The sequence below is a fragment of the Oreochromis aureus genome, linkage group 14 (assembly GCF_013358895.1).
Source record: "Oreochromis aureus strain Israel breed Guangdong linkage group 14, ZZ_aureus, whole genome shotgun sequence".
Taxonomy (NCBI): Eukaryota; Metazoa; Chordata; class Actinopteri; order Cichliformes; family Cichlidae; genus Oreochromis; species Oreochromis aureus.
Window position 1 is genome coordinate 35,860,265 of NC_052955.1, and position 26,194 is coordinate 35,886,458.

Here is a 26,194-nt window from a genome sequence, read left to right on the forward strand (position 1 = left end):
GTAAAGCAGTTTGTTGCCCTGATTTACATCAAATGTCAGCTGACGGCTGTCAGACTGAACTGTCACTGTGCTTGAACCCTCAGGTCTGAACATCAGAGTGGAGTAGAGAGCCAGAGCCTGAAGAGCCACCACTGTGTCCTACAATATGGACAAACAAAATCACTGATATTCTATATACCATTCATTTATACAAAAATGCAAACACTGGTGCAATCTGGAGCTCTGATATGTAGAACTCTATATTGTTATGTAAAACCAATTTTTGTTAAACAAGACATTTTTACCTATCTCATACCTATCTTTTGGACATTTATATTTTGCATTTTACAGGACAGCAACAAAAAAGTAAAACTTCAGTATTCAGCTTCTCTCAGATAATGTCAAATTAGTTTTTATTTATCGCACTGTATATGACGTCAAAGATGAAGTTTAAGCTGTTTGGGTGGTGTAGGACCTGAGTGGAGGAGAAGCCTCCATAGTAGTTCTGCTGGCCAGTCAGCCATCTAATGATGCCAGAGGCATAACCCAGCCCATCAGCAATTGTGGAGGCACTGAGTTTGGCCAACAGCACATAAGAACTGATTTCCACTGACAGGGAGGCTGATGTTTCTGTTGCTGTCTGAGACCAATAGAGGAAACCTCCTACACAGTAAAAAACCAAGTGTCAATTTTACACTTAGAGAGTTGATTTTAACTCTGCTTCAGATAACATTTGGTCCCACTCAAAATTAGAGTTAAATTTACTCTATGACCAGTGTTAAGTTTTCAGTGTTAATTGTACTCAATTTAGTGTCAAAATTAACAACAAAATGTGTAAAAATATTTAACACTGAGGGTTATTCACACTGTTCAGAGTAATTTGATTACACTTTATAGAGCTATTTTTACTCCAAATTTAGTTTAATAATAACACTCTGATGTGTAATAATATATCATTTTTATTTCTCTGTAGTGTTATTTTTTCATATTCATCTTATGATGCTATATTACTAAATAACTGTGATCTATCCTATATTATGGAAATGACAACAAACATACAGGTTAAAGTAACAGCATTTATTATGTTTCTCATTTCAGTGTCATTTAATTAACGTAACAAGCCCTTACAATTCACATTAGCATACAGTTCTATGATGCTCACTAGAGAAAGCAATATTGCGTTTCCCCAATGTCACAGTTGTTTGCAGAAAAGTGAAAAAAGTTGGTCAGCAATGAACTGTATGATGTACCAAAGACATAATGGGCCCTAAAAACTTCATCAAGGGCTCCTACTGAACCTGTCGCTTTACGTGGAAGTGCATGCTTGTCAATCACAATGAAGGTGTGAATGCTGCTTCTTGTGGATCCCTGAGCAAGAAGGTAGGGCTGACTGCTGTTGTCTAGATGCTGCTGTACACTGGTTCCAGCCTACAACAACACATTAAACAATAGTATTAAGTGACTATCCTCTGACAGTAGATTAGCTCACCTCACTGTCCATGAAAATAGAGGTGATGGAACATATATTTTAAACAACATACCTTTGGGAATTTGATGAGGTTATCGACAGCTTGAGATGCAGACATCTTTCCTGGTCTCTTTCACCCTTGTGCAAATGGTGGTAGCAGATGTAGCAGCAGCAAGATAGTAGACATGTCACTGTCCCAGCCTACAGACGAATAAACAAAGAATTATTTCAAAAATACATTCATTTGACAGAATTACCTATATGACCAACAATGGCAAATAAAATGAGTCACAATCATACCATTCTCAACTTCAGTACCTGACTCAGCATTGCACATTAACTCCAAGAGCTCTGAGGTGGAGACAAGTCCATGACTTTCCTTTACAACCTTTGCTTTGAGATTGATGGGCCACCTCTCCAAGGATTTGCTGGCAGTGACCTCACAAAACAGGAGTTGGAAATCTTGTTCTATCTGTAATGCAAAAATACAGAACATAGCGAGGTGTAATCATTGACACTACAAGCTCCATGGAATATTTCAGTGATTCAACAAATGAAGATGTCTTACCAGTCCTGGTGTGTCCAGAAACCACATCAGGCCTATGAAGACATCTGCTGCATTCTTTTCATCGTTGACCATTGAATGCCAATAAATGAAGGTAGCTTTCATCTTTTCACAGATCATCAGCAGAGTGTCTCAAAAGAGCAATAGCTGCTCTTACATCCTCATCTGATAACACTGTCTGAGTGGTGAGTGGTCTGGATCGACCATGGCCTGGCCCACCAACTTAAGAAAAAACAATTTGATTGAATCCTGCCTACAAATTACATCAGTATCATTTAAATGATAAGTGAACTTACTTTTGGGAGATTTGCAAACTGAGACGCTTCTTTCCTCCGCAGCTTTTCTTTGCATGGCGGTTGAAGACCATTCAAGGTATCCTGAACCGCTCTCTGGATCGTAGTAATGTTCCTATGTAATTAAATAAATGCAGAATGACTATGTTATCAACATTTCTGAGGGCAATTATGTATTTAATGTTGAAAAGTCCCCTTTACTTACATATCCATGTTGTGAATATGGGTCTTCCAGATATGGAGACAGAGCAACAATCCCCTGCGCATACATCACTCTTACGCTTTTAGGGGGAGATGTCTTAATGTATAAATTCAATAAATGGCATTGAACATCACAATTAAAAATAATACAATGTTAAAAATGTTTCTTTGTATCCTACATTTTTGATTCTTACCCATGTGTTTCTGTCATCTCAGCCTCAAGTATGTTTGTCATCCGTCTTCTGGTTGCATCTCTCAGAGATTTGGTTTTTGCATACTCTTAAACCTTTCTATAAAATAGAAACATTACCTAATATTACTTAACATATCATTAACATTGCTATCAGTTAATTTATACAAAATACATATTTCTTACTAAATAATGAGCAAAACTAAATTAGTGTATGCCTTTGGCATTTGCTTAAAATAATATAAACCAGTAAAGTTAACTTTATGGTAATGTTACCTACTTTTTCTGAAAGTAGTTCGCTTATATAAGCTAATTAGCGATTATTAGCTTACTAATAAAAGGTAATATAGTTGTTCAAACTGCACCATTAGACATGTGACAATGATATTATTTAGACAGCATTCAGAAGAAATACATAGTTAAAATGTTTTAGGTTCATATTAACTCAGTGAGAAGATAACGAACATCTTAACTTTTAGCAACTGCTAGCATGTAGCTACTGGACAATATCATTAAACCTATGGGTAAATGCTGCTAACATGTCCTCACTCGACATCAGTGAAACTATAAAGAGCTATTTAGTTTAAAAATACCTTTTAATGTTACCAGTATGGGAATGTTAACTTCACTTACCTGACTGCGGCAACTCTCCGGAGAAAATTCCATGCGCATCAGAGCTCTGAGACCGCACACGCCTGCGGACTGGTACTAATCAACACTGTGTGGAGTTAAGTCTTCACTGAGTGTCTAACAAACTTTACACTTACTTTTAACTCTCATGTTAGAGCTGGTTTACTCCTCATAGAGTTGTAAATACTCTATCTAGGTTAAAATAGGTTTACTCTGAAATATTGACACTCCACTTTTTACTGTGCACACATGAGTCAAGATACAGGAAAACTGCTGCGCATCTGAAAGAACTCATGGAAACGCTGCACACTCCAGTTATCATAATTATCATAGTTTTGTTTCCCTCTCTTTGATGAGTTCTCAGCCAGCTCTCGATCTGATAATGTGTAGCTTGCTCATCAGCTCAGAAGAGACCCAACACAACCTCACACAGTGGTTGCGTGCTTTGCCCACGGTGGCAAAGACTTGCACTTTCATATTCAATTCAGCTTCTCCATCATGTAGTTTTCAGCTGTTTCATACAGGGTTCAGCATATTAGTTGTTTTCATAGGTGTGCTCTATTTCTCAACAATGGCTCATATTAGGATGACAGTCTTTCAAACAGGTCAAGTGCCGCTATGCACGTCATTAGTTTAAATATTTACCTATTTTACTTCATCTCATATGTCATTATACTGACTCCCAAACACACATGTACATACACACAGATAGACATTTGCACGCTAATTTGTCACGAAGTATTTCACGGCCACTTCTAAAACCAGTCTAAACACAGTTACTTTTGGCGAACTTAAACCTATTTTAATTTCTTTGTTTCAACGTGTTTTAATTTGCCTAAACGTATTTTAATTTGTGTTTTAATTTGCCTAAACCTATTTTAATTTGTCACGAAGTAATTTTGGCTACCTCTAAAACCAGTCTAAACTTAGTTCTTTTTGGCGAACTTAAACCTAATTTATCACGTTTCTGTTAGGAGTTTTCCTGTAATTCAACTCAGGTTGGAATAAATGACACTCAGACAGGTTTTACAAATTAACATGCACACGGGTGAGAGCTCGAAGGAGACTCACACCCCTGGAGCAGTTGTTTGATTGCGTCCTGCTGAGCTTGCACAGCGTGCAGATTTCCTGCTGAGCTTGCACAACGTAACTTCTCTAATAAAAAAGAGCAAACACATCTAGAAGACCTTAAATGAAAAGTACTTCTAAACATAAACATAATAAAATCTTTCAACATTCCCTCCTGTTGTTTGATCTTTTCTCCTATATGTATATACATAGCAACTCACTAACACTGTATCAGTCCATGGCCACTTGTAAAACATTTTTTAGCCAGGACCTCATTAATTAGTGGGTTTTGTGAGTATGTTATATCCAAATGTCTATCTCATTATCACCTTCTTCATTCTGTGGTAGGGTGATGTAAGCATTAATTGAAGCAGTTACCATTTTTGACACCATGTTCTTCAAACAAGGTATGACGCATGAAGTGGAAAGACACAATAACAATAGTAGAACACCAACTAAAACAAGTCCTTTAATCAGTAGGAACTTCCAAGAGCCGCTTAACAACCACGTGAGCCAGTCTTCTGTGTTCGTAACATAGTCTTGTTGTTGTGCATCCCTGAGTTGTCTAAGTGTTTTCAGAGCATCAGTCATGTTGGATGAGTGTACATTATCTGGAATGTATGTGCAGCATGTGTTGTTAAAGAGGACACATAGTCCTCCTTTCTCAGCGAGAATCATGTCTAATGCTACCCTGTGTTGCATTACTGCAATGCGCAGAGCGTCAATTTCTTGATTCTGTTTGTCGTTGATTTTACATGAAGCATTCAGAAAAAGTCCAAAACGGTAGTCCAACGTCTCGATACGCAGGGCATGTTTCCCAACTCCGACCCATGGGAACAGAGCATGTACCACTTTCTGTCCAGTGGTCCAGAGCTTGAAATCCTGGGGGACATCTGATCCCCAGATCGGGTCGTGTGGTTGGACTGCAGAGACGTCTCGTCGTTGTCGTCGAGGCATCATAGTGTTTCCCACAGTTATTTTGAAGGTGTGATCTGATATGAAGATGGGAGCGCAAACTCCGGTCCAGCCTGGGGGTAGTATGAAATAAGCACGTTGTCCACATAGCCAGGCCATTCCTTGCACCCAGTAAGTGCCGTTAGAGTGGTTGGCTGTGTTCACAGGGGCACCTTCTCCATTTCCAGCGATCTGATTACAATTAGTGGTGCTTCCAAGCGGTCTGTTACCGTCGTCTTGCCAGTAGCACATGGAGTGGTTCTTCCCTGGGGTTTGGTCCAAGAACACTGGGAAATGAATGGATGTGTTCCGGTTCGTCATGTTGAAGTTGATCCAGAAAAGTTGATCACACGTTCCATTATCTAATCCAGCGTTTTCAGTGGTGATCAACTCATATTGTGGTGGTCCCGTAAACATACTAAACAGGTTAAGCGAGTGGATGGTAGAGCTTGTCTCATTAATGATGATTTTCTTATGTTGATAGCCAATGCCCGCGAAACTGGCAGCGCACTTGGCTTGTGTTTTATTCATGTAGTCTCCATAAAAGGTGGGATGTGTCGAGGTGCTTGGCATGTGGGAGCAGACGTAACATGCAGTGTTGTTAGGCTCTCCTTAGTTCTGCCATGTACGCGAAGCGATACCATGCGTTATTCATCCATGGGTGAATGTGGTCTTGTGTCATGTCACGAAGGTGTGAGTTGTCATGTGTCCATCTTGTCTGCAGGTGGTGTTGTTCATTTTCTTTCTTTCGGGTGAGTGCCAATAAACTCACCAGGAGTGCAACACTAGCCACTAGGAGGACGAGCGTCTTCATGATGACCAGACACACCTGTGACCTCTGATGAGTAGACTACCGCGAGAAGTAGAGGCGGGGTGTACCCGATCAGCCTCCCTTCACCAATAGATCACCAGGAGTTAGGGGTGTCGGCGTCTAAACGTCTAGGTTGTCACTCACTTTTTTGCAGTGGCTTTGATGAATCCAGGACGGTCTTTCTGCTATTTTGCAGGCAGTTGGTGTGGTGAGTAGCACTTGATAAGGACCTTCCCACCTTGGTGAGCTCCAATTTTTCCTTTGCTGAATTTTCGAAATTTTGAGTGTAGAAATGTTTAGAAAGTATATCTACCATTCCTCCCGTTGACACATGAGTGAAACCGTGTGTCACTAATGCTGCTGTTTTGTGTAGGGATTTTGGTAGTATTGGTTTACCATTACAAGTCATCAAATCATTTTCTAGCTGTGCACCACATTTTAACCATTTCTTTTGTTCTGAAGTTGGTGCGGGTTTTTGTTCGTTTTTAAGCACATCAAGTGGTATTTGCATTGAGGATTCAGACATTAGTGTGTCTATTGTTTGTTGTGCTGCTGGTTTTGCGGCTTGATCTGCGAAGTTATTGCCTTTAGTGACCTCTGAGTTGTCCTTCTGGTGTGCAGCACATTTACATAATGCTAACTGTTTTGGCAATGTTATTACTTCCAACAGTGCCTTTAAAAGATTTCCATGTTGCACTGGATTGCCAGTAGAAGTAATCATACCTCTATTCTACCAAATTTTTGCAAAATGATGTACTGCTGCAAAAACATACTGGCTGTCAGTGTGTATGTTTATGTCTTGTCCTTCATGCAGTTGACACGCACGTATAACAGCGATTGTCTCTATCATTTTTGTCCCTTCTATCTCCTCTGAAACCTGCTCTTCTCCTTCCTTTGTTCCTCTGCTGTCCCTGTCTCTGTCCTCTGTATCCACCAGCAAATGCCACGAATCCTGTTTCAGGATCCACAGTGAAAACACCTCCTTTCTCTTTCTTTTTTAGCACTCGGGTTGCATGTTCTGCATACTGCAGAGCATCTGTTAGGTTACCGGTGTTCATTGTCACCCAGTGTTTTTCAACATGGGCTCTAACTGGGGGAAGGAGACCGTTTAAGAATGCATTCTTTAAATGCTGTTGGTATGGTCTCTCTGGGCCTTCTTCATAATCTAGGCCTGAATGCTGTCTAAAAACCGGGCGTAGCCGGTCGAGGAAGTCTGATGCTGTCTCGGCTTCCTTTTGTTTTACTTCTCCTATTTTTGCATAATCTGCTCTGGGGGCCAGGCGGACTCTAATCCGCTCATACAAGTGTGTTATGGCAGTTTGTAAGTCAGCAGATACGGGAGCTAGGGCCCTACCATGTTCGTCTGATCCTGTAAAATCTTCCCTCACTGTTCCCATTTTTAATCCTAACAAGTCTTGTATCACTTGGAGCATTTCATGGCCATTTAAATACCACTGTCTTCTAATTAACTCGACAGCTTCTCTCCACTGTATGAAGCCTTCATTTAAAGATGGGACATCTTTGAGTACATTCTGTCTATCTTTTTGTGACCATGGTCTAAAAACAAATATGTTTGGGTTTTCATCTCGCTCATTATTTGCACCACCGGTCAGCTGTCCAAATCTAGGATTAGGTGTGACTATCATTGGGAATAATTCAGAGGGTCCTGGGGGGTCAACACTTCCTCCCATGTCCCTGCCTGACAGATCTTACCCTATGTCTTCCTGTGGATTTTTATTTACAGTCATACAGTTTAATGCGTTTCGGGCTTGAGCATAGGGGTTAGGTTGGTTGATAAACGGATTTTTTGATTGCGGTTCTGGTGCTGATGGCATTGATACATAAGGGGGTGGCTGTGAGCTTTGTAACGCTGTTTCTTTTTTCTTTTGCCTTTTTTGTCTATTTTCACTACGTCTTTCTTCCTCCTCTTTCCATGCTTTAAAATATTGCAACTCTTGAATACGTTTTGTTTTCTTTTTTTGGATTCTTTTCAGTATTTATTTCTACTTGGAGGGTTTCTTTTAATTTAGTCAATGCGGAGGGCTACATTTTCCCTCCCATGTGAGACATTTAGATTTCTTTGAATTTCTCCATCTACATGCACTAATTTGTCCGGCGCCTGGACATTTTTTCTCTAACCACTGCTCGTCAGCAGTGAGTTTTGAAGCTTCGTTACCCATTTTAATGTTTTACAACTATACAACTGTGGCACCTTCTCTGGCACGAGAACCGAGAGAGGTAGTTGACACGGCCTTCTACTTTCAAGCTATTCTTGAAAGCGGTGTCAGCTTTACGTGATGAAACACGACCTTTTTCTCTCTTCACCAGTACTTGGGTGGCCAACAGTAAACAAATTAGTGGAATAGTTCAGCCTCCTTATTGTACTGTAAAATCAACTTATTCCATCAACACAAAAATAAAACAATAAATACCTTTATGCGCGCGCTAACTTTACCCACTACAGGGGAGCTACCAGTCCTATTTCAGACGAGCTCTATTTTATTTTAAAATGCTACCAGCCTTCTTCAGGCGAGCTTTTACATGCTACCAGCCCCTCTCTGGGCGAGCTTTTACACGGTTTTACGCAACGTGTCTCAGAGTGTCATTTATTCACCTGCTTGTTGAGTTATTTCCGGGTTGTCAGGTCCTCCTCATCGAGCCCCACCGTCGTGGACCACTTTGTTAAGAACGCTGGCCAGAACCCGAATTTCAACGTCTCTGGACTTTTATCCTGTACCTGGACAGGAGCTGTCGACAGACTTCAGCGTGGGCTTCTCACGACGTCAGGACTCGATGAGGTTTTCCCGTGGGATCACACAAAAGTGTTATGTCCCAAATCCGGCTCGAAGGACCAAGAAATGTTAGGAGTTTTCCTGTAATTCAACTCAGGTTGGAATAAATGACACTCAGACAGGTTTTACAAATTAACGTGCACACGGGTGAGAGCTCGAAGGAGACTCACACCCCTGGAGCAGTTGTCAGCCTTTATTTATACTCAAGCATGATTGCGTCTCAGAAACATACAGGAAGAGATAAGATACAACTGTGCTGCGTGATTGCGTCTCAGAAACATACAGGAAGAGATAAGATACAACTGTGCTGCGTGATTGCGTCCTGCTGAGCTTGCACAGCGTGCAGATTTCCTGCTGTGCTTGCACAACGTAACTTCTCTAATAAAAAAGAGCAAACACATCTAGAAGACCTTAAATGAAAAGTACTTCTAAACATAAACATAATAAAATCTTTCAACGGCCGTTTTATATATCAAAATAGTGTTTCTCACCCTCAGACATCTCACTGGTGGTTCGGATCGTCAGACTGAATCCCACCGCCGCGGACCAGACTATAAACACCGGTCCGGACCCGAATTCTTAAGAGGGCTGTGCACAGATTTCGGTGCTGGCTTCCCACAGCGTCAGGACTCAGTCCGCCAGATCCTAGAGCAGAGTCACAGATAACAGTTCTGATGTTTCTGCTCCGGCTCGGAGGACCAAAACAAATGTCAAGAGATTTATTCTAAATAACCCTTCTTCAGCTGAGAGTCAGAGAGGAGAAACACACACTGCAGTTAGTTACTTGCAAGCAAGGGCAGTCACAGCACCCGCACAGAAGTGAGGGCTCTGAGACTTGCACCGTGCCACTGCCCTGGTCTTTATTTATACATCATTGGGTGAGTGTGTGTGTGTGTGTGTATATGTGTGGGTGTGTATGTGTGGGGGGGGTCAGAGTGTGACCCCATAAATGACTTCCCTAAACCTGCTGGTCTGGAAGTCCAACAGTTCATCTAAACAAAAGGCACTTAGCCTAAAACAGACATAGATACGTTTATCCTATCATAAAACAATAAGACAAGGTACGACCTCTCCCATGCTCCCAAAATGTGGGTGTGAAAGCCAGAATACTCTGGAATGCACATAAAAGTCCTTGCAGCCTTCTACAGATCACACATCCTATCACTACACAATCGATTATACACCTCTAAGCATATATGGAAACTTATACCATTAAAAGATTATACTGACTACTAAGTACAATTTTCCATTGACATCATGGCAAGCCCTGCTGTAACCAGTTCTTCTGTGAAGCTTCATTGAAGACAGTGAACTAAACTCCTGGACTGCTCCAGTCTTTCTGACTGAAGACTTAGGCCAGACTTGTATACCCAGCACTTCCAGTATATACATATATATATATATATATTCTACAAGTGGTCCTTCGAGCCGGATGTATACTAGCTGCGCTATGGCTACACCCAGAGAGTTTAACGACGACCAGCCTGCACTGAGTCCCCGTCCCAGCAGGGTGCGACGCATTCCCGGACATCTGGAGGACCTCGAACTCACCTACCCAGCTCACCGTCTTTATAGTACCACAGTAAGACCAGCATCACCACCAAGACCAACTTACGCAGCACCACTCAGCCCTGGGAGTTCCCCTAACTACCCTGCAGCTGGTCATTATGGTACGGCAAGTCAAGAGGAAAGATGGCAGCGGCTGGAAGCACGTTGGCAAACGATAAGCCAGCAGATGAAAGAACTTGAAGTGGAAATGGACAGGGTCAGATTGCCTTCGTATCCACAGAGTGCACATTTGCCTTACCCTTCATACCACTATGCAGCATTTCAGCATCATTACAGTAGCCTTCCCCATTTAGAACTGGGTTAGCCTGTTTGGCCTCCCAGTCCAAAAGCTGCACCTAACATTCAGCACCAGGTTCTGCACGCTCCAACACAAGCCCCTGCTCCTCAAGTGCAGGTTGACACTGCTGCATCAGACCCACGACCTGCTTCAGAAGCCATGCTTGTACCGGCCCCCACATCCACAGCTCCTCCAGCCTGCTCGCCGCCATTGCCAACGCAGCCTGTACCTCCTGCTTCTTTAATGATGCCTCAGCCAGTGTCCCCTATCACACCGCAGCCAGAACCACATGTGCCTCAGCCAGTGCCCTCTACCACACCGTTACAGCCTGAGCATGTCCCGCCAGAGCAGCAGTATGATGCACTTCCCAGGGCTTGGCAGGCTGCTCCACTGCCATATCCACCTGTGCATTATCCTAGACCACCCCGTGGTCAGCACTATTATCCAACACCTCACCCAGTAGACAGCTCACATCAGCCCAGTATGATGGAGATGGCGATTGCGTCATCATTTGGCATTCCTAAACCCAAACTGACTGTATTCAGCTCAGGGAAAGAGAGTGATTTTCTTATGCTTAAAAAGGGTCTGGACAGCTTACTTAGTCCGCACAAGCATTTAAGTGAAGACTATAAGTATCAGATCCTGCTTGACCATCTCGCATTCCCATCTGCACTTCAAGTGGCAAAGAGGTATGTCAACAGTCAGACCCCATACACAAGTGCCATGCAAGCGCTCACACAGAGATACGGACAGCCAAGGCAGCTAGTGCAGGGGGAACTGAAGGCCATTCTGAATGCCCCACCAGTCAGGGCTGGAGATTATCAAGCGTTTGAGGACTTTGCTACAGCAGTTGGAACTCTAGTGGGAATGCTGAGTACAATGGAGGGCCCCTCATCGTCAGAGTTGAAGTGTGGGTCTCATATGGACACCCTACTCACCAAACTCCCCACTAACTATTGAGATGCATTTGCTGAACATTGCTTTAACCGAGGAATTATCCAAAGTGGCAGTGATCGTACATACACTCTCCCTGATCTAGCTGAGTGGCTGGAAAGGAAGGCCCAGACGTTGCAAGTGTCTCGCCAAATCACTAGCCCCTTCCCAGCTATACCAGCACATACTGAGTACAAGGACCGGAAAGCAGTGAGACAACAGAGGGTCAAACCTGCTACTATTCTGCTTGGGAGTCAGCAGGGATTGAAGCCCGCTAATCCTTCTCCGAGCCCTGCCACTGTACCACACCTGAAGAAGAGAGATCGTTTCAAGCCCTTCTGTCCTTATTGTAATAACCAGGAGCACTACCTCAATGCCTGTGCTGACTTTGCCACGCTCACCTGTACTGCCAGAGCTACCTGGATAAAAGAGAAAAAACGATGTTGGAAATGTGGGAGAGGACATTCCCCAGAAAACTGCACTCTGAAGAAGCCCTGTGCAACATGTGGAGAACAACATCTGCTCATACTACATGATGTTGCTACTACAGAGAGCATCCTGACCGTAAATACGTCCTCCAACATGGTTTTCTTGGACCAAGTCAGCCACTCAGGGCGAGTAATGCTAAAGGTTGTCCCAGTGCGATTGCAAAATGGGGAGACACATATGCTGTCCTGGATGATGGCTCTGAAAGAACAATCATACTACCTGCTGCCGTCCATCACCTTGGCCTTGTTGGAACAGAAGAGATTCTGTCCCTCAGGACGATTCGACAAGAAATTGTACAGCTGAAGGGAGCCACTGTATCCTTTCAGGTGTCAGGTATGACAAACCGGAGAGTGAAATATGACATTCACCAGGCTTTTACAGGAGCCGAAGTAACTCTGGCAGAGCAATCACGTGCCGCTGACCTCCTGACACAACGATACAAACACTTGAGAGGCTTATCCCTGCAATCCTTTGACTAAGTCCAGCCCCTGCTACTTATCGGTTCTGATAACCCTCACCTGATAATACCTACCCAGCCTGTGCATACCGGTCCAGTTGGTGGCCAAGTGGCTGTGTGCACAATGCTCGGGTGGGCGATTCAGGGACCAGCAAGCTTTTTGCAGCAACCAACAGACAAGAGAAGCTGTCTGCATTTGTCCACTCTCTCCTCCTCAGATGAGCTGCATCAACATGTCCAGAGACTCTGGCAGCTGGACACCCTACTCTTCCACACCAACAGGGAGGTGATGCGATCAGGCGAAGATAAAGCAGCCATACAACGACTGGAGCAAGGGACTGTCCGGGTCACCGTCGATGGGGTGGCTCGCTATGCTACTCCACTGTTGCGAAGACAGAATGCACCTGTTCTTCGGGCACCTCCCACAGCAGTGATGGCACTCCTCAGAGCGACAGAGCGACGTTTGTGTAACAGTCCAGATCAAGCTGCTGTCTACAATGAGGAAATTCACAAGTTGGAGAAAGCTGGTTATGTAGTAAAGATCAGCAAGAATGAGGTGAGCAGCTCTCCAGAATCATGGTTTATCCCGCACCACATTGTGTACCACTACAACAAGCCCAGAATCGTCTTCAACTGCTCCTTTAACTACAAGCAAGCTTCTCTTAACAAGAACCTGCTTCCTGGCCCGGTTCTTGGGTCAACACTGCTTGGTGTGCTGTTGAGATTTAGAGAGTATGCTGTAGCTATCAGTGGAGATATTCGCGGCATGTTCCATCAGGTGCGTCTTCTGCCTGAGGACCAGCCACTTCTACGCTTCTTATGGCGAGATGGGGACAGGGAGCGCAGCCCAGACGTGTACGAGTGGCGTGTCCTTCCTTTCGGGACCACATGTAGCCCATGCTGTGCTACATATGCCCTGCAGTGCCATGTAAAGGATCACAGCGAAGACAATGAAGAGGTACTGTACTCTGTGCTCCATGCATTCTATGTGGATAACTGCTTACAGTCTCAGACTCAGGCAAAAAACCTGATAGACAAGATGAGAGCCCTCCTTGCCAGTGGAGGATTTGAGATAAGGCAGTGGCCTAACAACGCACCTGAGGTTAATTCTCACCTACCAACTGAAGCCAAATCAACTGAGTGTGAGTTATGGCTAACCACTAGCAAGACTGATCCACAAGAGTCTTCCCTTGGTCTCCTGTGGCGCTGCAGTTCTGACACATTGGGATACAAGCACCATTCCACGTACTGCACCAACCCTGAGATATGTTTACAGAGTACTGGCAAGCCAATATGACCCATTAGGTTATATCATACCCTTTACAACACGAGCCAAGGTTCTGGTTCAGGCACTCTGGAAGAAAGAGAGGGGTTGGGATGAGCCGATTGCTAATGAGCTCCTGTCCGTATGGTTAGCATGGAAAAGTGAGCTGCCATACTTGCCAAACCTCAGCTTGCCAAGGTGTTACACTCCTGGTATCTCGGCTGGGAGCCCCGTGAACCTACACATCTTCTGTGATGCCTCAGAGAGAGCCTATGGTGCGGTTGCATACCTGAGAGTAGATACTGACAGCAATGAAGTTAAAGTGCCATTTGTGATGGCCCGATCTCGTGTGGCACCCAAAAGGCAGCTTTCAATACCTCGCCTGGAACTTTGCGCTGCCCTAGCAGGAGTACAGTTAGCCAAAGTTCTGCAGACCAAGTTAACCCTGCCATTACAGACAACTACTCTGTGGACCGATTCGACCACTGTCCTTCACTGGATCCAGTCTGAATCCCAGCAGTATAAAGTGTTTGTGGGAACCTGAATAGCAGAGATTCAAGAGCTTGTTGGAGGTCGGCTCCGGACGGCTGAAAATCTGAAAGAGGACACCATCCATCCTATAGTTCTTGCACCAGACCACCCTGTCGCAAAGCTGTTAGTGCAGGACTATGATAACCATCTGTTACATGCAGGTCCTGACCGTATATTTGCAGAGATAAGGAGGACCTACTGGATACTTCGTGGCCGACAGATCACCAAGAGACATCAACGCAGCTGTGTGGAATGTTGTAAATGGTGCAGCAAACCAGTCACTCCCCAGATGGCAGACCTACCAGCTGCACGATTACGCATCACTAAACCACCATATTGGTCCACTGGAGTTGACTGCTTTGACCCTTACACCATAAAAATAGGACGGAGGCATGAGAAAAGGTAGGGTATTATCTTTAAATGTCTGACCACCCGGTGTGTACATCTAGACCTCTTGTGCAGCATGAACACAGATTCATTCTTGCTTGCCCTTCGGCGCTTTGTGGCAAGGAGAGGAAAACCCTTTGAGATTCTCTGTGATCGTGGCATCAACTTCAGAGGACAGAGGGAACTTAGAGAAGATTTTGCTGCCATGGAACCAGTTTTGAAGCAACAGCTCGCTGAACAGAGCATTGATTTCAAATTCAATCCACCACTTGCTCCACATTTTGGAGGCACATGGGAGAGGGAAATCAAGTCAGTCAAAGCTTCCCTGCGTGTCGTCCTGAAAGACCAAGCTGTGCCAGAAGAAGTGCTGATGACTATGCTTGTAGAAGTGGAGGGTATTCTTAAGTCGAAACCCCTTGGTTATGCAACATCAGACATTGCGGACCCTGATCCCATTACTCCTAACCTTCTGCTGATGGGGCGGAGAGACGCATCCCTACCACAAGCAGTGTACAGCAAGAGTGACCTACTGAGACACCGCCGCTGGAGACACAGCCAAGTGCTTGCTGACCATTTCTGGGTTCAGTTTACTCACAATTACCTACCTAACCTTCAGCTTCGTCAAAAGTGGCGCATCGGTACCCCAGATCTCACAGTAGATCGAGTGGTCATGGTGATTGACCCACAGCTACCAAGGGCCCTGTGGCCGGTTGGGCGGGTAACTAAAGTAATCCCCAGCGATGATGGCAAGATACGCACAGCTGAGGTCGACATAAAAGGAGTTAAATACATTGGCCCGTGACTAAACTCATCACTCTTCCAAAAATGCCAGAGGACTGAAGGGGTGTATATTATCCAGCAGGGACATTTGTGTTATGCAAATTCACTTAGTGAATTTGGGGGCGGCTGTGCAAATTCCCTGCTGACTCGGCCTCAGGATGTCTAGAGGCAAGAATCAAGCGCACCCAAATGAGCGCATCAGTGATCATGTGCGCATCACGCAGAGGGAGAGTGAGAGACGAAAGGCGCAGCGGCAGAGCATGGCAGTTGTAACGCAGTTTGTGTGATTCCGTGTGCGTTAATGAAACTGTAAGTGTTATTACCTTTGACAGGTTAACTGGTATGATAATAGTTATAGTTTTTTGTGCATGTTAGAGCTAAAGTTATGCCCCGGTACACTGATATCACGTTAGTAGGTTTATTTAATTATTTAATTAATTTGCACTAAGTTAATACCAGTGGCCAGAATCTCCTCCAATGATTACATCCTGCGGTTAAAGGATTTTTCTTTTGTATATTGTTTAGTTTAACTGTTGTTAGCTTGCCACATTCTTGCCTTAGTACTAGCAACTGGGAAGATATGTGTTATTTAGCCAACTCATGGTCTTACGGCGACCCCTTGTGGACATTGTAAAATATTGCTGTGTCTGAGTAGATGATGTGTTCTGATTGTTGCTTAGTTATCTTTGACCCTGCTAATTATAGTATTGCCTGTTTCTGTTTCCAGAAAACCATGCTTATAGTCACCAATACTGTATCTGCCACAATTATAAGTGCATATCTGGCTGTATCACAGTTGGATTTATCATGGCAAGCCCTGCTGTAACCAGTCCTTCTGTGAAGCTTCATTAAAGACAGTGAACTAAACTCCTGGACTGCTGCAGTCTTTCTGACCGAAGACTTAGGCCAGACTTGTATACCCAGCACTTCCAGTATATATATATATTCTACACAAGATAAAAGGTCTTCACTTTAACCTGTAATTCTCTCACTGTGTTAAATGTATTTAATCTGAAGTAGCATAAACATGACAACCTATCCCCTCTTGAAATTGAGGCATTTTATTGCTTTTTGATAAATACTAATTAATGTCAGAAACATATGTTTCAAAGTTTGTGCTACAAAAGATGTGAAAAGGTCTACAATGGAAAGAAAAATGCACTTTTTAAATGCATTCAAAACACACAGAGCTCTGTAGGGGGAATGTATGAAAAGAATGCATTTCTGAAAACCATTGTCAGTAATTCCAGTCTGTTATTGCAGCCACAAAACAACCATAAATATCATTAATGCTAAATGATATTTGCAGGTTTTCAAGTAACAATTCTGAAATAGATTACAGTATTTACCGTGAGAGCCACGGGGACATAAATGACTTCGAAACAAGAGTGAATTACAGGCTACAAGTCATGGTCCATTCTTACTGTGCATCTCTCTCACTTTTACTTATGACCAGCAGTAGTAATATTGGTTTATGTAGAGTAAAATGCTGATGGGGAATGTTTTTCCTGTAGAATAAATGCTTAAACGTTCTGTGGAGTTTGTCAGTAATAAAATCTGGCACGTCTGACCTTCTATCTTAAGACACAAGATATCTAAGAATGTAAAAACTCTAATATTAGTCATCAGCTTGTATGTCTGTTATTTATAACATAAATAACAGACATACATTTATATCCATTGCCTCGGTCTTATCTATGTTAACCTTGTAACTTGAGTTAAATCCATAGTCTAGAATAAGGTTTTTTAGGTATGATACTGTAAGATTGGGTTCTGTTAGATATAGTATTGTATCATCAGCATATAGGGATATTTTATGCTATTCATTGTTTATTTTGACACCCTTTATATTATTATTGCCTATTAGTAACAGGGGGACAGAGTTCCACCTCGACCTCCTTTTTGTAGTGCTGGCCCGTTTGAAGTTGAAGCTCTGGCATATATGTCACAAAAATCAACACACTGCTTCAGAAACACTGTGCCGAGGGTTGGTTCGTCTGAACAGAGTCACATGATCAATGACGTCCAAAGCTTCATTCGGCATGTCACTGCTTCAGTACCTGATTCAATGGTTTGTAAGGAACTGAATCATTGACGGGGCTTGTGCTGTGTTTTGGTAGCGATTTCTGCGTGAGAAAGCGAACCAGTGTCCAACATAATGAGAGTCATGGAGCTGCCGAGGAAGAGAGGACCTACCTACTCCTAAATAAAAGCCAGTTCACAACCTATTTGGTCCACTGGTCTAAAATGTACAAAGAAATACACTATACATATAGTGATGGTTATCATTATATAAGTAGTAGTATATTATATATAAACATACCTTAATTACATAATTATGTGGAGGCAGGGCTCCCACAGCACAACAATACTCTTAATCTATTATAACATTGTGTTGTACATTATTATATACAGTGTATATTTTATTTGTCTTAATAAAAAACACTAAGAAGTCCCAGTCAAAGGGAGAACACACCATAACATATTTAAACAAGAAAGGTTTATTCATTAGCATAATTTCTTAATAAATTAGACAGAATGTCTTTCCAGTCTGAAAGAGATCTTTCTATTCCTGTTTGCTAACCTGAATCTACAGTGGATTCATTCTTTTCAGCATCCTTATTATATTTATTGATTTTACAGTAATCTTCATTTAGTAAACTGACATTCGGTTTTCAATATGCCGTTTATATTTAGCTCAGTGGCTATAAAGAACCTTGTCTCTCCAGTGTTTAGTCCAAAAAGTGTCTTGTGCATCAGAAGAATGAGTCCTGGCTCCTGAATCCACTGGCTCAGTAGCTGCTAACCCATAATCTTCAGTAGTTTTAATGTTATTGCACTGTTTTACATTCATGCATGCAGGAGTTTACACATCAACACAAATCCACCTTTCACTGATGTTTCCATGGGGACCCCAGAAAGGAAAGTTTGCCAGCTTGCCTTGTGTGTTGAGAATGGGGCCACATCCTCTCGCTCCGTTCCCAGTCCTCCAGTTTGTTTGTTTTTATATCACCTTACCTGCTAACTTTCTCCATGCTGTGAAGAAAAATGATAATTACCCTCTATAATTATCAACGCGTGACATGTCATAATGATCTTCATATTTGTACATGCTTTCATCTCAGTGACTCCCAAACAGCAAGCACATACGACTGTATTTTGTGGTTTGATGTAGCAGCTGGTCTGTATCACTCACCTGAGTGCAGGTAGCTCCGCTTCACATACAACAGCAGGATCATAACAGAGCCCACAGCGAGGTACAACATCCAGTTTGTTGGCTCTGAAACAGAACACACATGAGTTCTGCTGCTCCCAGCTGCTAGCTCCTAGTATTACATTGAGACTCACCTTCCACAATTAGGGTGAAGCTCTTTGTGATGGGTACTTTCAGGGACTGATGGGAGACGCTGCATGTGAACTTTTTCCCAGAGTCCCTGAGCGCAGCCTGGAGGTAGAAGAAGCCCGACAACGAGAAGGTCATGTCCCGATTTTCTCTGTGGTAGGAAAGGATGACATTCTCCAGTGACCTGGGATGTGGAGCGCCCAACACGACTGGATCCTGCTCGTGCCAAATTATCTCCACATCCCGAGGGTAGTAGCTGTTTGCCTCACACACAATCTTCCTCTTGTTACCCTCCATTAGTGAGAGACTGGGTCCCACATTGAGGGAGACATGGGGAGGCTCTGAGGAAAGGAGAGCGAAAAAACCCCATTTCTTTAAAAACTGAAACGAACAGAGGCTTTTCTGCTGACTTTCTATATTTCTGAATCATAAAAAACACCTCCACACCATACGACTTTTATCACATAAGATAAGAATGAACACTTTAAGAGCATGATTTGCTTAAAAAAAAAGACAATGTTTTTTAAAAAAAGAGTTAAAAAAAATTGTCAGCATTTACAAAGATGCATTTACACGCTATTTTGCCCTATTCAGGAAAAATGGTTTTGCAGACTTATTCATGTGCAACCCTCCAACAGCGTGTAGCCTGACAGCGATGACGCTATGCTGATAATGCTGAAAAGTGGGCGTGAACAGCAGAGTGAGTGACAGCAGGCATGCAAGCAGGAAACAGCGACAGACTGGTTCTACCACATATTTTTGAAGCTGCTCCTGATAGCAGTAAACGTCTCCAGTAAACTTTAAACAGTAATAATAAGAATATTTATGGTTGTCACAGTATGCTGTACACATCACAAACAGCTTTTTCACAGTCCACCTTAAACTCCATCCACTTAAACTCCATCAATAAATGTGGTTAAAAGCATATAAAAATTCAAAAATTATCGATCAGCACAAACATTTAGTATTAGCACTTTTGTCCATGACCTATGACTGTTTTCCTCACCTTCAATCTGCAGATTTATATCCACCCTGGCGAATAGTGGATTCACGGACACTGAACAAATGTAGGTCCCTTCACTGCTTATCATGGTGGAGGCGAGGGTGTAGGAGGCATCTCCGGCTGCAAAGGCACGTAGTCCAACACCACTTCCCTGGGTCTGTTCTGTGCGCCTGTTGTAACTGAAGAGCTTGGTCCTCTCACCGTGGTGCTGCTTGTGCCACTCCACAGTGACCTTTGCACCCTTGTGGTCGACATCAAACTGGCAGTGGAGCTTTTGCTGGAACTTCAGGCGTGCTTTAACTGAGGGAGTCTGTGTTTTGATGACCATGGCAACTGTGGAAAAGTGCCACAAACATGAACACATGTGAGTCGTTGAGCACATTTCTCAATACAAGTGTCCAATAATAGTGTAGGAGCCATGAGAAAGGCCGTCTTTCATTTGTGTATTGAAAGTTGAAGATGAACCCTAAGAGGTGTGACATTTCTTACATCTGAAATGTGACACCTCTGGCAATCCCTAATTCTAAGCCATTACGGCTGAAGATTCCTGGTTAGCTGGGTAACCACTAACCAAGTTAACAAACAACCTGGGTACAGCCTACTGTGCATATAGCTTAACACAAGGATCCTTGCTTCTTATCTGTGTACATATGTTTATTTGTCTCATTCATGTAATCATTAACACCAACTGGCTGATATTAGTTACACAGACACAGGGTCCTGTTACATGCATGCAATCTTCCTCATTAACTCGGTACCATTGTTCCACATGATCACACTTTCTTATCTTTAATTAGCTTAAAAATTCCTGCTCACGTTGAGGAAATCCAAATGCTCTTTGTTGTCATTAATGGTGCATTCAACCACATCTTATAGGACAAATACACATTTGTTCTGGGACACACCCAACATGTGCATGCACTCTCTCTCAAACAAATACTAATTTTTCTAGTTTGTGTGCTGGTGTAATACATTTTGTAGCAGAGTGAATACTGCCAGTCTCATTCAGAACTTCTAAATGTGTCATCAGGTGAGACTGCTGATGTCTAACTTTGATTGTAGTTCTTCATTTAATTATTAATCAGACTACCTAAATCAATGTATTTTATGAGACGAATTAAGTACATTTTTATTATTTCATTATTTTAATTATTTTATTAACATTTTATCATTTGTTTTAATGGATGGTTAGTCATTTGTAATCAAGTTAACTGTTTTATTTATTTTCCTTCAGTCAAAGGTTGTTCCCATAATATTTATATTTTCTTCCTTTATGGCAGAGGTTCCCAAAGTGTGGGGCCCGCCCCACCATTGCATGGGGGGCGCAGTATGAAAAAAAAAAAAGAAAAAAAAAGAATGCTTGGACACTGCTAGCATAATGGACAGGTTTTTGACGGGGCTCCCACACAAACGCAAAGCAGGAGATGAAGCATCGCCAAATATGTTTCCAAACCAACTTCCTTCCAAGCCAAAGACTAGAAAATATGGTGAAGCATGTCTTCCCTTTGGCTTCACCTGCACAAGTGCCGAGGTAGGTCTCCCCTGCAAATAGTTTTCCCTGTGTCGGAAGCACGGGCTGGGCTCTCCAAATCACGGCCAAACAGTATCCAACAATGTTGATTTTTAGTTGACAAACACTTCTTGTAATGACTAACTACTCCTGACATTTTGGACATGTTAACTCATTATGCAGTAAAGTTACAGTGGGATACAAATAATATCAGGCTGATCCTGCCACGATTTGTTTCCCCGGTTCAAATCACGGACAAACAGTATCCCACAGCTGTTTTTGTTTTTGAACCCATTTTGCACAGAGAGGCATTTTTTGAAAAATGTATTGATAGCAATGTTGAATATTATTACACAGGAAAAAAACAACTACACGTAAAATAATTACACCGTGACGCCTCTGCCTTTCTAAATGCAGGGACAGTAACTGCGTGTGTATATGTAAGCGTGTAAAAACTGCAGATAGATTAACAGTAACAGTATTTTGTCTCTATCTGCCATTCTGCAATTCATCTCATGTAAACAATAACGTGGCGCTGGCGTGGCGTGAAAAAAAGAGGCACATACCTTTGTCGTTGCGTGGCGAACTCTGTATTCCTCGTCCACACATAAACTTAAAAAAGGAGTTTTAAATAATCTCCGTTTTCGGTGAATCGCAATACCGTTTACGTGTTGACGAAAGGCCCAAACGCATAGAAACAGCTGCGTTTTCAAAAATACCCGTGTAGGTGTGGACGTAGCGTAAAAGAGTTTTATTACTACCTGTAATTTATTGCCGTTTACTTGTATTTGCTTAATTGTTTACTAAATGTTTGAGGTGTGAAATAAACCGCAATGGAGTTTGTAAACAAAATATGGGTGTGTGTGTTTGTAGGATGCGTTTGTGCGGGGGGGGGGGGCGTGAACATTTTTCTTGTAAAACAAAGGGGGGCCTGGCAAAAAAAGTTTGGGAACCACTGCTTTATGGGGTTCTGGCACAGTAATACTAACGACTAGTCATAACTCCAACAAAAAACAAACTTTTAAGACAGATATATTCAGTTTTAGTCTGAAATCCTCATATGTTCAGTTTACCTGTGGTCGTGAGCACCTCTCTGTTAGGGATGGGGGGCCATTTCTGGTAGTCTGGCCGTCCTGGGGGAGGCTGGTCGAAGGGGCGCCTGAGGAAGCTGGTGATGGTGAAGAGGCCCCTGCTGTGTCTGAGGATGCAGGTAAACCAGTGGTTGTACTCCCGGGCACCGAGGACAGGCCAGCGGACATAACCGCCCTCTGTGCTGTATCTGTGCAGCTCACACTTCAGCTGCTCTGCCTCCACCCCCTCCACATACTGCAGCAGATCCAACTTTGATCCTAGAAGATGATAAATTAAACTCTAACACACTGTTGTTGTTGTTTTTCATGTTGTTTTCAGCCTTCTCCTCATGCAGGCTGCAGTGACTCACTGGTGATGAGGAAAGTAATGGCGTTTCGGTTAACAGGAGCATCTCCTTTTTGACCAAACTGAAGTATAGCCTCTCTGTGGATGAGCCGAGTCTCTGTGTGGTTGTCCTTGTTCAAAAACACACGCTCATCAATGAAGGAGCAGGGCAGCCACTGGAACTGATGGACACTCCACACACCTGAATGACACACACACACACACACACGGGCATAGAAAATCAAACAGTGTTAAGTTCATGTGGTAGCCTGTAGTAGACTTGTAGTCAAGACCGCCTAATCCGAGACCAAGACAAGACCAAGACCAGAGGGTATCAAGACCAAGACAAAGACCAAGACCAGAGGGTATCGAGACCAAGACAAGACCAAGACCAAGACCAAGACCAAGTTGAGACGAGACCAAGACCGAGACCGAGTCGAGACGAGACCAAGACCAAAACCAAGACCGAGACAAAAAAAGTCTTTAAACTGCAGCCAGATGCTGCTTGGTTTACGGGTGTCAGGCATATTTATGTGTTTTTGCTTTCGCACAGCCCTCCTCACCGCTGTCTACTGTCTCACTCACTTACTGAGAGGACAGACGCACGCTCCACTTGACTGTCGCGTCTCTCACCCTCTCTGTTTTTCACATAATGATATTATCCTATATCCTCGCATGTGATTGGCAACAATATGGAGGATTGGAGCATAACTGAGCCACTGTGTGAGAGCTGAGCAGCGAAAAGGAAATTAAGTGAGGGTAGAAATGACTGAAAGATTATTAGGCTCTGTTTTGAGTTTTGTTCAAAAAAGAATGACTTCATATAGGAAAAAAATAAATATCACATATGCAGGACACCTTAAACTAGTTTTTAATTAAGCAGCAAGGCAGAACAAAGTCGGGCCTGTATCAAGACACAGGGACTAAACCCCAATTCAACCAGACCCAGAACTAATCCAGAATTAAAACAGGACTACAACAGTTCAAAATCAGGACTACTTAGGACTTAACCAAGACGGAACCAGAATCAGAACTAGATGATAGTAGCACTGAAAATCATCATAGACCTGCACTACACTTATTTTTTAATTCTACCAAAGTACGCTATTTAGATTCTGAAAAGTTTATATAATTATTTAGCCTTGTTGTGCAAACAAGCCTGCATAACTTAATAAATATAGAATTTGAAAAGCAACAAATGGTATCTAAAAAGAAACAGGTACTAGATACATGTTCTGATGAGTTTTGGCAAACAACCATTTGACTGACATGTGTGTCTCACCTGCTCTTGTTCCACCTCTGTTCTGCCCTCATTCTCCTCTCTCTCTCCCTCTTTGTGCTGACAATCAAGCCAAACACCAACATCATCAAATATACAGTTGAAACCAGATATTTACATACTCTTCAGATAAAAACACAAACACTTTTTAATTGTAACATCAAATCAGACTAAATGTTTATTTTTTAGATTGATAAATAAAAAACATATTTGTTAACTTTAAGAGTAAAGAGAAAAACTATATGTATTTCTTAATTGCAAATGGCACCAAATTGTATTCAAAATTGAGCCACACTTCTGGAGCTCCACAATTCTGTTCCTGGTGTTTTGGTTGACATCTCTTGATTTTCACATGTCACAGAAACAGGCTCTGTGTTTTGCCTTATATGCATCCACAGGTGTGCCACCAATTTACTCACATGGACTCTACTAACCTATCAGAAGCTTCTTAAGCTCAGAATGGAATCGTCTGGAGTTTTCTTATTAATTAACAATAAACTTAGTGTATATGTTCTCCTAAATTTGATGAAAGGGATAAAAATACACAGCTCTGTCTCTCTTTTTCTGTCATTAAACTAATTCAAAGATATTTCAACATTTATTTATCTAAAACAAAAGTTTACTCTAAATTAATGTTTAACAGTAAAAAATAGTTTTTATGTTTTCTCCCTAAAGTGTATGTAAATATCTGGTTTCATCTGTGAATATACTGCTGTGTATTGAAATTTCTCTTGTTTTGCATAGATATACTGAACAACATACAAAACATAATATATAAAATAACATCTACCTGAGTTTTTTCTTTGAAAGAAGCTTCTTATGTCCATTGTTGTGTTCATCAGTACACAATTGAAACCGATTTAGAGAGTTTGTTTAGCCGTGGAGGGTAACAACTGAAAATATGAAATGTAAGCTAAGACTCTCTAAAAATCAGCATTGTTGTTCGGCTTTTATTTATCCATTTGTTGATTCACTCGAAGAGCAAGTAACGCAACCAACTGATCAGTTTGATATCAATCTTTTGTGATACACTGTCATATTTACATTATTAGTTCAGTACGAATGATTTGCTTTGGTACCTGGTCAAACTTAAGCTGTCCTCTGTCTGCAGCAAACTCGCAGGCAGCAGCTTCTCCTCGCTCACATGCGTGCTGTGCTCAGTCGCCTAGTGCCTGAGCTCGGATCATACCAAAATTAGGGGGAATTTACGACGGTGCCCCATGCTTCTGAAAAAATGACCCGGGCTTAAGCCCAGTAAGCCACCCCCCCGCTCCGCTGATGGTTGACTCCAAATCTCCCGAACACTATGTCGATTTGAGAACGGAAGACCGAAACAGCGAGACCAAGACCGAGACAAGACAAAAGTCCGTCGAGACCAAGACAAGACCAAGACAAAAGTCCATCGAGACCAAGACCGAGACCAAGACAAAAGTCCGTCGAGACCAAGACGAGACCAAGACCACGTAAAAGTGGACCGGTCTCGAGACATCCAACTCTAGCCTGTAGTGCCGATACTTGTTGCTGACCTACACACAAGCTGTAATCTGTGACAATAACTCACCTGCACTTAGAGTCCAGTAAATAAATATGGTCAACATCAAACCCATGATTCTTCCCCGGTGACCTCCACGGTCATACCCCTTGCTGCGTGATTGTCACAGGAAGTTTGTCGGGATACTTTCACTTTCAGTCTGCGGGAGGGGGAATGCTGTGCAGAACAGGATAACGAGCTGCTCACAGAAGAAAAAAAACCCCAAAAAACTTTAATCTAAAATATTTGCTATTAAATTGCGTTAATTTCCCCGAATAGGCTATACAGGTGTTCTAATTATTTTATTGTCAGTCATTATGTGGATGACTGTGTCCTGTGTAAATTACTGTGTGTGCTATGTCATACACAAAGGCTGGATTTTTACAGATTCGTTTTCCCACAAAGATCTATTGTTAATTCACGGCGAATAGTTTTGTTTTTGTCTTGTTTTTTAGTGGTTTTTTCTTTTGGTAG

The 26,194-nt window shown here is 42.5% G+C and overlaps 1 protein-coding gene across 5 annotated transcripts; it reads right to left on the bottom strand.

Moving 5' to 3' along the window:
- On the bottom strand, positions 1-25,865 carry LOC116315880 (tapasin-related protein-like). 5 transcript variants are annotated; one of them, XR_005608106.1, is made up of 9 exons: positions 25,751-25,865; positions 22,936-23,112; positions 22,568-22,843; positions 19,988-20,317; positions 18,987-19,322; positions 18,835-18,918; positions 18,527-18,674; positions 9,443-9,596; positions 1-138 (listed from the first exon to the last, which is right to left on the bottom strand). XR_005608106.1 is itself a non-coding variant. In XM_031734313.2 (7 exons), exons 1-7 carry the CDS (start codon positions 25,794-25,796, stop codon positions 18,643-18,645), a joined length of 1,281 nt encoding a protein of 426 aa, XP_031590173.1. In that variant the 5' UTR covers positions 25,797-25,865; the 3' UTR covers positions 18,124-18,642. The 5 variants fall into 5 exon arrangements, 1 of the variants encoding a protein (XP_031590173.1); XR_005608107.1 differs by lacking the exon at positions 1-138 and adding an exon at positions 8,472-9,329; XR_005608105.1 differs by lacking the exon at positions 9,443-9,596 and having other exon boundaries at positions 6-138.
- Between the last annotated feature and the right edge of the window lie 329 nt (positions 25,866-26,194).